Source organism: Coenobita brevimanus, chromosome 103 (genome assembly GCF_032717465.1).
Source record: "Coenobita brevimanus isolate Jiangsu-jjx chromosome 103, ASM3271746v2, whole genome shotgun sequence".
Lineage (NCBI taxonomy): Eukaryota > Metazoa > Arthropoda > Malacostraca > Decapoda > Coenobitidae > Coenobita > Coenobita brevimanus.
This window is the reverse complement of record NC_137056.1, coordinates 18,264,980-18,278,062: the sequence shown is the minus strand read 5'-3', so window position 1 is coordinate 18,278,062 and position 13,083 is coordinate 18,264,980. Positions and strand designations below refer to the sequence as shown.

Sequence of the window (13,083 nt, the reverse complement as noted above, 5' to 3'; positions counted from 1 at the left end):
TCCAAGCACTAACAGAGCTAGCTCAAACCCCACCTCCAGCACATATGTCCCCAAATAACAAAACTCTTCCACACATTCAAGCACACACATGAGACTCACCAGTAGCATCAGTCTTTTCACACCCGACAATCTCTATATGCTTTCTCCGACACACTGCACACATGAAATCAGCAGCATAGCACAGTCTACCTTTAATGCTGATGAAAACATTCTGAAAAATGTTATAACAGGTGATGAAATGTGGGTGTATGGCTTCAATGTTGAAACAAAAAGCCGACTGTCACAGTGGGTTGAAACACTGTCATCGTGATCAAAAAAATTACGTCAGAGTCACTGAAATGTGAAGGTGATGTTGATCACCCTTTTTTCTATTGGAATGGTGTTATCATGAGTTTGTTCCATGATGTCAGACAGTGAATAAAAAGTTTTATTTGGACATCCTGAAGCATTTAAGGGAGGCAGTGTGAAGCAAGAGGCCTGAGGCATGAACAAACAAATCCTGGATGCTCCACCATGACAATGCACCTGCTCATGCAGTGCTCCTTATCAGTGACTTTTTGGTGAAGCACAAGCTGATTATCATCCCCTAGCCACCCTACTCTCCGGATTGGGCCCCTGAGGACCCCCCCCCCCAAAAAAAAAAAAAAAAAAAAAAAAAATGAAATCCACCCTGAAAGGTCACTGATTTCAGACGACAGAAGAGACAGAAGAAAATCTGCAAAGTGTGCTAAACACACATTCACTCAAGCACATGTACCTCAATGACTAAGTGATGTGGCGCGACACAGCTAGAGCTTGACTAAAGCTCAAAGTCACCACTACACAGCACTCCCACTGCCATCACAAATATGCTGACTAGGTAAAGCATTATTCAGAAAGTTTGCTTTCTTTTGGGACAGACCTCACAGAATCAAATTAAAGACACATCCTGAAATATGGTTTGATTGAGACACGCAATTTATGAATGATTCTGATCAACTGGTGCAAGGAACTCACAGGAAAAGGGTTTCAGTTGTGGAATGTCAATCCAGTAACTGAAGTTGCCACAAAGCAGCAATCCCCCCCAGCTTAGAAGAAAGAGTCTGAAGAAACTGACCAAATTCATTCATGGAATTCGTGTCAGTACCTCAATGACCAGGCTGGTAGACAATTGCAAATTTAACGTTTGTCAGCAAAGGTTTATTAACACTTCGACAGCTTCAGGAAAAATATATTGGTAGGAGAAAGGATCTTTATTTTGTTTTTGTTGATTTGGAAAAGGCCTTTGACAGAGTCCCTAGAGAGGTGGTGAAGTGGGCAATGAGAAAGCTTGGCTTGGAGGAGTGGCTGGTTGGGGTGGTTATGGCCATGTATGTGGGTGCCACACCCAGGTGAGGGTGAATGGAGATTTGAGTGATGAGTTTTCCGTGAATGTTGGTGTAAATCAGGGGTTAGTCTTGAGTCCCATGTTGATTATCATGGTACTTGAAGCCCTTTCACGTGACTTTAGAAACGGACTCCTATGGGAGTTGTTGTATGCTGATGATTTGGTGTTGATTGCAGAAATGAAAGGGAGGCGGAGGAAAGGTTTAGGAAGTGGAGAGATGGTATGGGGCAAAAGGGTTTAAGGGTAAATGCAGATAAAACAAAAGTGATGATATCTAGGGTTGGTGGCGGTACTGTCAAAGACGAGGGAGAGTGGCCATGTGCAGTTTGCCACAAGGGCATGGGAAGTAATTCCATCTTGTGCGGTACGTGTGATAAATGGGTGCATAAGAGATGTAGTGGTATCAGAGGTAGACTGCGAGATAATGCTGATTTTATGTGTACGGAGTGCCGGGGTGAGCAGGTGGAGATTGTCAGACGTGAAAGGATTGAACTTGCTGGTGAATCTCTTGAGTGTGTGGAAGAGTTTTGTTATTTGGGAGACATGTTGTGTGCTGGAGGTGGGGCTGGAGCTAGCTCTGTGGCTAGGGTGAGAAGTGGTTGGAAGAAGTTCAGGGAGCTCTTGCCTCTCCTGACATTGAGAGGGCTCTCCCTACGTGCTAAGGGGTCTTTGTATGCAGCATGTGTTAGGAGTGTAATGCTGTATGGCAGTGAGACCTGGGCAGTGAAGGAGGAAGATATTCGCCGGCTCAGATGTACAGAAATGACAATGATTAGGTGGATGTGCAGTGCGTCCCTGCGTCCAAGGCCTGGAGGGGCTGGGTTTACAATGGAGGAGTTGAGAGGTAGGATGGGACTGGAGTGTACTGGTGTTGTGATGAGGAGAGGTAGATTGAGGTGGTTTGGACATGTGGAGAGGATGGGGGATGATAATTGGGTGAGGAAGGTGAGAAGTGTTAATACTGGGGGTGAGGTTATGAGGGGTAGACCGAGAAAGACATGGGACGAGGTCATTAAGTGTGACCTTAGGGTTAAGGGACTGAACAGGGAGGCTGAAATGGATCGTGCAGCGTGGAGAGCCGCCATTAGGTGACCAAGGCCGACACATGCAAGCATGTTGGAGCCTTTAAAAAAACGAAACTGAACTCCAAAAGCTCAAAGGAAAGTGGAACTAAGTCACAGCTTACGCAAGATATTAACTAGTGTCACACAGAAAATACCTGCCACACTACAACCCAGATGATCTAGTGGACCTGGGGATGCTTGTTATAGAATGTGTTGAAGGCTAGGCATTACAAATGATATTAATATCATAATCAAAGAGCAAGGTCTCTGTAAGATAAAGACTGTCGAGTTTTAACTCATCCAAAACGTGTTTATTTGATCCATGTTGTTTTTGAGGAAGCAAACATTCAGCAGAACAATATGCAACTGTCCTAAAAGATATTTTTAAATTTTTGTGCAAGAAAAGTCAGTGTTCTCTATTTTCCTTTTATGCTGAGATATTGTCAGAGGACAAGTTGTGCTAGATGCAAAGTGGGCAACTGAATCTGGTGGCATCTTTAGTGACGAGCAATTTACAGTACACCCTCATTATACAATGCCTCATTGTACAATATTTCGCTTATACAATGTCAAAATTTTAGTACCCTATGCCCACTATACAATGGGAACGATTCCCAACAACGATGGATCATCCGCGGCTCAGTGAACAGCGAATGTGCAAACGCAACAAAAACGTCCTCACACTGTCGGCATTAGACCACACACACTTGTCCACCGGTCCAGCCTCATTAGCTAGCCCTGCCCAGCCAGCCAGCCCTGCCCAGCCAGGCAGTTCTGACATTGATGAGTGAGGGCTGTGAGTCCCTGTGACTGTGAGGCCGAGTAGGGACAATTCGCTGTCAGGACGATTCCCCATCATTTATTTACGTATCAGTTTATTTAGCAAGTACTGTACACTAGTTTTTGAATTATGTAAGTTATAAAAGTGATGGTGGTTTATTGTTTATATAGTAAATGTAAAATATGGCATCAAATCATGGGCATTAAATGAAAAACAATAATATATTGAAATGTGAATCAGCTGATTTATGATCGATCCTTCATCTTAGCATAAGGCTACATACGAGACATTGGCATTTATATAAATGCCTAATTACCTTAAGTGAATGATCGACATACTTTGGAATTATACAAATAATCTTCGTGTTACGTCTATATAAATGTTTCGGGATATTTTGCCATCAAGTCAATTCGCCATCACAACAATAACAAGACAATTCGCCATCGGGACTTTTCGTTGTCAGGATGATTCCCCGTCGTTTTTTTCATATCAGTTTATTTAGGAAGTACACTAGTTTTTTAGTACTGTACTTGTACCTCTTCAAAGTCGTTTTAAAATATACCCAGGATGTTGTAGTACCAATGGAAATTAATTAAAACAGCTGTGGGTGATGCTAGAACATAATTCAAAGTCAACTACAGCAAGGTAGAAACAAGTTAAATATTGTCTAAAAGTGCAACTTACAAATGATATCCAAAGCCAATGCTATTGAATGAAAATAGACTTTGATAGATCCCCCTGAGAATTAGTTATTAAAGTATCAGTTAATCAGTAATAAGTATGTTTATAGAATGACGGGGAATTGTCCTGACGGGGAACGTCCATATTATGACGACGAATTGTCGACTTCATGGCGAATTGTCGACTTCATGGCGAATTGTCTAGGAACCACATAAACAACCATTGCTTGCTTCAATAAAGGTAAGATCTACTGTATACTGTAGTTTTCATGCTTTTTCTCTTTATGCACTATTAATGTGTTACTTTAAATTTTTAAACATAAGGATATTTCATGTATGTGAGCGCTAAGGTGTGTGTATGTGAGAGTTTAGGCACGTCTGGGAACGTATCCCCATTGATTCCATGTTATGATGGGATTGCTATACGATGGATTGCTTTACGATGGGGTTTTCAGGAACGGAACCCCATCGTATAATGAGGGTTTACTGTACATAATGGAGTAAGATCTTCTTGGAGCAGGACCTGGACTCATGATGACCAGTACAGGAGACACTGCAATGTGATTTTTCAGGGCAATCGAAAGCAAGGTGTCCATATTTCTGACAGTGGTAATGCGGAATAACCAAAGTCTTGCATAATCCTTACACCTACTCAACCTCACGAACACATATCCCTGGGAGTCAAGTATAGTCCTTTGTACATCTGCTGACATTTTTAATACAACATACCTTACTGAAGGAGAAGACGGGCCACTTTTCTTTGAAGCGAGCATTGACTTGAGGCCAGTCTCTCGTGTTAACCACCAGCTCCATATCAGGAAGCTGATCCACTAACTGAAAAATCATAAACATTAAGATATTTATTTACAATATTAATTTATCTATTTATTTAACATACCAAATGAAAAATCATAAAACATTAAGGAATCTATCTAATCAATTAGAAAACATTAAGGAATCTATATAATCAATCAGAAAACATTAAGGAATCTATCTAATCAACTGAGACACTATGAACATTCCTACTTTGTTTTCATTTTTGAAGCCTCCAACATGCTTCCATACGTCAACCTTGGTGACCTAATGGCGGCTCTCCATGCTGCTCGATCTCTGGCAGCTTCCCTATTTAGTTACTTAACCTGAGGTCACACTCAATAACCCCATCTCAGGTCTTTTTCGGCCTGCCTCTCACTACCGTACCCCCAACATAACACTTTCTGTGCCCAATTATCATCCCCCATCCTCTCCACATGCCATCTCAATCTACCTCTCCTCATCACAACACCATTACACTCCAGTCCCATCCTACCTCTTAACTCTTCCATCATAAACCTAGCCCCCCCCAGGCACTGCACTCACTGATGCACCGCACATCCACCTAATCATTGCCATGTTTGTACATTTGAGCCAGCAAATATCCTCTTCCTTTACTGCCCAAGTCAGCATTACCCTCCTAATCACATACAAATATCCCTTAGCACAACGGGAGAGCCCTCTCAATGTCAGGAGAGGCAACAGCTCCCTGAGCTTCTTCCAACCACTCCTCACTCTAGCCACAGAGCTAGCTCCTGCCCCACCTTCAGCACATAACATGTCTCCCATATAACAAAACTCTTCCACACACTCAAGAGACTCACCAGGAAGTTCAATCCTTTCACACCTGGCAAAATCCACATGCTCTCTTTGACACACTGTACACACGAAATCTGCATTATCTCGCAGTCTACCTTTAATCCCACTACACCTCTTATGCACCCACTTACCACAAACACTGCACAAAATGGAATTACTTCCCATCCCCTTATGACAAATTGCATATGGCCACTCTCCCTCTTCTTTGTCAGTACCACCCCCAGCCCTAGATACCATCACTTTTGTTTTATCTGCATTTACTCTTGAGCCCTTGTGCCTCATACCATCTCTCAACTTCCTAAATCTATCCTCCACCTTCCTTTCATTCTCTGCAACCAACACCAAATCATCAGCATACATCTTCTTCAGAAGCCATATGAGAGGGCTTCAAGTACCATGATAAACAACAAGGGGCTCAAGACTGACCGGTACTGCACACCAACACTGATGGAAAACTCATCACTCAAATCTCCATTCACCCTTGCCTGGGTGTAAGTGCCCACTTACATGGCCATAACGACTCTAACAAACCACTCCTCGATCCCAAGCTTATTTCTGAAATTACGTATCAGCTTAACTAACCAACTTAATCAATAAAAATATTAGGCTAACTGTAAACATGTCATTCCTCCTTCCTATATCTCAAACCCACTGAAAAACTATCAATAATAGTCAATCTACTAATATATCTTACCATCTGAAAATGCCTTAAACAATATTCTATATGCCTCTACTCCCCAGCGATGTGACAGAGGCCTTCATGTAGCTTGCTCCTGATTTGGTTTAAACCTACCCTTGGGGGTAAGGTTTTTTTTTCAAGAATACTCCCCCAGTATCCCTGCTTGACGTAAAAGGCAACTAAAAGGGTTGGCGGAGGGTTAGTGCCCCTCCCCGGAAAACAACTAACTAAAAAAACAAACAAGAAGCCTCGGACAAGGACTGACCAAACGATGACGACCCAGGACCGGACAAAGGACTTGGTAATGGCTACGTGGAATATAAGACAAGCGAATGATTAGGTGAAAGAGAGAGAGATTGTCCAGGTGCTTGAGGGTGCAAAAGTGGATGTATGTGGAATGACTGAAACAAAATGGAGAAGAGAAAGTGTGAGAGAATGGGAGTATGGATGGGGTATATGTGCAGGAGTAGGTGAGAATGAGAGGGCTAAGGAAGGAGTATGTATAGTTGTGAGTAAAACATGGAAGAAAAGCATAAGACAGTATGGATCAGTTATGTCAAGGATTGTGTGGGTAAAGTTGAAAGTTGGAATACAAATGTGGGCGATTCTGTGTGTGTATGCGCAAACGCAAGATCATGCAAGCAGAGTAAGAGAAGAGTTCTGGACAAATGTGGAAGTGTGCATGGAAAAGTTTGGAAGGAATGAGAGAGTGTTTTTGATCGGTGATATGAATGGTAAAGTAGGGAATGTGAAGGTGGATGGAATAGTTGGTGAGTGGGGTGTGCCTGCTGCAATAGATGAGAATGGCAGTGCGTTAGTGGACATTTGTGCTGGGAGGGGGTTGGTGATAGCCAATACCCTCTTCAGGCATAAAATGATCCACAGGTATACATGGCGAGTGATGAGAAGGGTGGGTGGTGAACTGAATGAAAGGAAGGCAATGACTGATTATGTGTGTGTGGATGAAAGGATGCGAAGATGTGTAATGGATGCAAGAGCTTATAGAGGTTGGGGGAGTGGACTTTCTGACCACTCCTTGGTGGTGGCCAGAATTAGGATACAAGTAAGATGGAGGAATAGAAGAAGGGAAAGACGAGAGGAAGGAGTAGTTGCAAGGAGAGTGGAAAGGTTACAAGAGGATGAGAAAAAGGTAGAGTATAAGAGAGAAGTGGAGGAACGATTGGCCAAATATGAACTGGAGCAGATGGGGGACGTGGAAGGTGTGTGCAGGATATTTACAGAAGAAATATGTGCAGCATGTGATGTGGTGTGTGGGAGGAAGAGAAGATGGAGGGGGGTACAAGGAACAGCGTGGTGGACTGAAGAGGTGAGACAGGCTGTGGCACAAAAGAAGAAAGCATACAATGAATGGATGAGAAATAGGGGCGTGGTAGAAGTTGAGAGGCGGAAGAGAGAGAGTTATATGTAGAAAGAAAGAGAGAGGTGAAAAGATTAGTAAGAGAGAGTAAGAAGAGAATGGATGAGGAATTTGGAAGGAATTTGAGTGTAAAGTGGAGGGACTGTAAGAAGATGTTCTGGAAAGAGGTAAAGAGAGTAAGACAGGGTGGAAGTGAGGTTAGCAGGGGAGTGAAAGATAAAAATGGTAGATTACTAGTGGAGAAGGGAGAAAAAGTGAGCAGATGGAGAGAACAATTTAAGGAATTGTTGAACGTAGAGGATGGAAGTAATGCGAGTATAAGTGGCTGAGGAATGGCTGGGAGAAGGAGAGAGGTGAGAAGACAGGAAGAAATCAGTAGGACAGAAGTTGTAGAAGCAATGAAGAAAGTCAAAATGGGGAAAGCCCCGGGAATTGATGGAGTGTGTGGTGAAATGCTGAAGCATGGGGGACAGATAGTAGTAGAATGGATGTGGAAGATGTGCAGATTGGCCTGGGAGGAAGGTAGAGTCCCGGAGGATTGGAAGTTAGGTATAATTATTCCCTTGTACAAAGGAAAAGGGGAAAAAGAAGTGTGTGGTTATCATAGGGGCACTTGTTTTCTTAGTATAATAGGAAAAGTGTATGGTAGGATACTTACTGACTGAGTTAGAGAAAGAACAGAGGAATTAGTAGGAGAAGAACAGGGAGGCTTTAGGAAGGGAAGAGGTTGTGTAGATCAGATATTCATTCTCAGATCTTTAGTGGAAAAGTTTCTAGAGAAGGGAAAGAAGTTGTATGCAGATTTCATGGATTTGGAGAAAGCATATGACAGGGTGGATAGACAAGGATTGTGGAAAGTATTAAGAAAATATGGAGTAGATGGAAAGTTGTTGAATGCTGTGAAGAGTATGTATAATGGTGCTAAGGCTGCAGTGCATGTGGATGGTGAACTAAGTGAATTTTACTCTTTGGAGGTTGGGTTGAAACAGAGATGTGTCATTTCTCCATGGTTGTTTAATCTGTTCATGGATGGGGTAATAAAAGAGGTACAAGGTAGGGTAGTGGATGTTGGAGTGGCCCTGGTGAGAGAGGATAGTGTTTGGAAACTCCCAGTACTGTTGTTTGCAGATGATACTGTGTTGTTGAGTGAAGACGAAGGGGAGCTGCAAGGCTTGGTGGATGAGTTTGGGAGAGTGTGCAAGAAACGGAATCTAAAGGTGAATGTAGGGAAGAGTAAAGTGATGGTCTTTGAGAGAGGTGAAGTCAGTGAATGTACAGCGAGGTTGGATGGTAAGGAATTGGAAAATGTGAGTACGTTTAAGTACTTGGGTAGTGTGATGAGTAAGGATGGAGGTTTGGAGGGTGAAGTGCTTGAAAGGGTTCAGTAGGGAAGAAAGGTTGCTGGTTCTTTGAAAGCAGTGATAAGAAACTGGGAAGCGAGCATGGAAGTGAAAAAGTTACTACATGACAGTATTGTGATACCAACTCTAACATATGGAAGTGAAGCTTGGACATTGTTGGAAGGACACAAGTCAAGAGTGAGAGCAGTGGAAATGAGTTGTTTAAGAGGAGCCTGTGGAGTCACATGGAGAGACAGGCTGACGAATGAGGATATAAAGGAGCATTGTGGTGTGGATGTGGATGTGATAGGAAGTGTTATGAGGAACACACTGAGGTGGTTTGGCCATGTGGAGAGGATGGAGGGTGAAAGACGGACAAGGAGAGTGTATGTGAGTGAGGTGGAGGGGGGAAGAGGGAGGGGGAGGCCGAGGATGAGATGGAGGGAGGGGGAGGCCGAGGATGAGATGGAGGGATGGGGTGGAGAGGTATATGAGACAGGGGGGTGTGAGTTGGGAGCAGGGCAGTGAAATGGCGGGGGACAGGACGATGTGGAGGCGATTTGTTTGTGGCCACCCCAAACGGGATTGAGGCGTCTGGCAATAGATAGATAGATAGACATACCATAACATCTACAGTGAAATATCAAATTTCGATGTACATATGTACCTAAAAATCACAGCGAAATTCAAATCATCGAAATTTAAACTGAACTTCTTATGGGAAAAGTTAGTTTGGGTTCGGGGCCTCCGAACCTAACTACCTAAAATCATGATTTTTTGCCCACACCCCCTGTAAACTTTATGAACTATAATTGTGGTTAAGTAACTGTAGTTCTGCATTGTATTGGCATACTGTCAGCAAGTGTATACTTGGTGTATTTCTGCCCTTTCTTGTACTGCCATTTCTCCTTTGGCTGCAAAGATTTAGAGGTGCCAGGCTGCTCTCGTACATTACCACTGCTACCCAAAGAACCACTCTTGCTTGCCATTTTGAAATAGGTAAGTTACGACGAAAATACAAAGCAAATACATACAACTAAATTGCAGTGACATGCATGTCCACATATGGTTAGGCTCACACTTTTCTTATAATTTTCCTTCACTTCTAGCATTTTGTTCGCATAAAAAATATTATCTTTGCTTGTTTTGTTTGGAGCACACGTTACATACGACATTAGGTTAGGTTCATACTTTTTCTTATAATTTTCCTTCACTTCTAGCCCTGACAGCATCGAAATTCGTGAATTTGCATAGAAAAGTAAGGTAGGCAGACCCCTCCAAAATGCATCGAAATTTGATTCATCAAATTCTGAACTGTCATAATTTGAGAATCCACTGTACCTAACTTTAACATTCCTCACTTAACTGCTTCAACCTCCAACACTAAACATATCCTCTCTTACAAGAACAAAAGACGCGTTAGTAAATCATAATACTGGCAATAGTCACTTTCTGCCAAGAAACACTGAATCTGAAAAGCATCTCTGCATAGGAAGTCCTTTCCATTTAAGTACAACATAACTCCCTTCACTCTAGAACAGACATACAACATTACCAAGAAAACAATGAACTCTCCCAGCACAGGGCTGGATGGCATCAGCAACCTATACTTGAAACACTTAGGACCATAATATGGAATCCTGGCCCTGACACACATTAATAACACCTCTACGTGTCCAGTGGGGTTGGTGGAGGATTAGTGCCCCTCCCTGTAAAACAATTAACTCTAAGCCCTTGACCACCCCGTTTGGGATACATGGCGTCTGGCAATGGATGGATGGATGGATGTACATACTGCAGCATTCCCATTATTTGGAAACAAGGAACAATCATCACTATACTCAAATTTCACAAAATACCCCCACACAATTTCTCATACAGACGTTACTGCATATCATCTCTGCACTCCTAGTTCTTAACGAAGTCACACTTCATATTTACCTTGCTCCCTCACAACACAGCTTTCCTCCATCAATACCTTATAAACAACCTCACACAACACACATCTGATGGCATCAACTCCGTGAAGCGTACACAACGTACACTACTTTCAACAATGGACACAAATAAGGCCTTTGCTGCCATCCCCCAGTGTAAACTAATCACCAAAATCTATTAACATAAACATGGGGCACAACACTAAAGATCATTTACAGGCAAACAAGTACATGTTGCATTCCAGAGCAAGTTATCACGAACACAACACTTCCCTAGTGAGGTTCCCCAGGGTTATTTTCTCTCACCTATAATCTTCAACCCATGCATGCATATTACCACAACTCAACTACTTGCCTCATATGCAGATAACAACTGGACCTGAAGCGGCGGCGTCTTCGCCGTGGGTCTACTCCCCAAAGGCTGTCGAAGTAGAGGAGGAGGACAGCATGGGGGCCAAACCGCCGCAAACCCCCCCGCCCCTCAGAGGGCCAGAGAACCTGGGAGTGGCTTCAGCTGCCCAGGCAAATACCACATCTCTTAACACAACACATACAATAACACCGAGTTTTCTACACCGAGAAATGACACCCTGGAGGTCATTTCTCGAAGACTACTTCTAGCCAGTGACATAGAGAGCAATCTAAGACCCATCAACAAATACATATGTCCAACATGCTCAAAACATATCACTTTGAGCCGAAAGACAATGGATTCAGTTCAGTGGAATTCCTGCAAGAACTGGACCCATTACACTTGCACAACACTTGCATCCAGAGAATATTACGCAAACACCTGGACCTACTCCTTATGCTCCTTCCCTCCACCCAGTAATGCCCCAACCAACCCCACTCCTACTTCCTCCACCACCTCCTCAGACTAACTCACTGGTCTTTCCCACACAATCCAATCCCCCAACCCCTCCCATTCCACCTCAATCTAATTCACCGCAACCCTTATCTCCATCACAACCCTCTCCTACCCCATCCCCTCCACCCAAATCCCCACCTTCCACCCCCCATGCTGCAGCACCCAAAACACATCATACAAACAACATAGACAATCTTCATTTATTTTTTTTTTTTTAATGCAAGAAAGAAGGAATCAAAGGCCAGGAGCCCACAAACCATTCCTTCCAAGAAAAAAAAACAAAAACAAAATAAAAAAGAGAGCCAAAATCAAGATCCGTTCATTTCGATTTGCCTGGACACGCTGTGTTTGAAAGACTGGAGATCATAGGAAGCAGGAAATATAGACTGAGGGAGACAGTTCCAGAGCTGACCTGTTGCATTAATGAAGGACTGGGAGTAACGGTTAACTCTTGCATTAGAGAGGTGGACAGAAAAGGGATGAGAGTTTCTTGTTAGATGGGTGCTACGTGCCCGTCGCAGAGGAGGAGGAATGCAAGCAGACAGTTCAGAGGAGCAGTGACCATTGAAGTAGTGATAGAAAAGAGATAAAGATGCAACAGTGCAGTGAAGAGACAGAGGTTGAAGGAAGCCAGTAATAGGAGGAGAGTTAATGAGACGAAAAGCCTTTGACTCCACCCTATTGAGATAAGCGGCATGTAGGGAACCTCCCCACACATGAGAGTTGTACTCCACACAGGGGTGAATAAAACCCGTGTATAAAGTCAACAACTGTGCAGGGGTAAAGAAGGTACGGAGTTGGCTTAGCACACCCAATCACTTGGAAGCAGATTTTACAAGAGATGCAGTATGATCTTTCCAAGATAAGTCCCAAGTGAATGAAACCCCAAGCATGTTCAAGGATGATGCAGGCTTGAGCTGGATGTTATTAAACATTAGTGGGTACTCCTGTGGAAGATTGTGTCAGGCTGATAGGTGTAAAAACTGAGTTTTTGATGCATTAAAAACAAGATTAATTTTACCCCAGGTGGAGATACAAGCCAAGTCAGATATTAGGTGTGCCATAGCCTCATCCCTTGCTTGTTGAAGTAAATGCTGAGATGGACGTTGCAGGAACCGAATGGAAAGGTGAAGGGTGGAATCATCAGCGTACGAGTGGACAGGATTAGATGTACAGCTTAGAAGGTCATTGATGAATAGGAAAGTCGGTGATAGGACAGAGCCCAGACAAACACCACTGTAGATAGATCTAGGAGAAGAACAATGGTCATCTGCAACAGCAGCTATAGAACTACCAGAAAGGAAGCTAGAGATGAAGGCACAGATAGAAGGACAGAAACCGTAAGAGGGCAGTTTGGA

General features: G+C 43.2%; 1 protein-coding gene across 1 annotated transcript in view; it reads right to left on the bottom strand.

The window, feature by feature from the left end:
* LOC145415636 (O-glucosyltransferase rumi homolog) overlaps positions 1 to 13,083 on the bottom strand; it is a 627,136-nt gene that overhangs the window by 311,008 nt on the left and 303,045 nt on the right. The window contains exon 4 of the mRNA XM_080284857.1: positions 4,621 to 4,725. Within this exon, the coding sequence (XP_080140983.1) occupies positions 4,621 to 4,725 (105 nt within the window). The remainder of the gene's footprint in view (positions 1 to 4,620; positions 4,726 to 13,083) is intronic.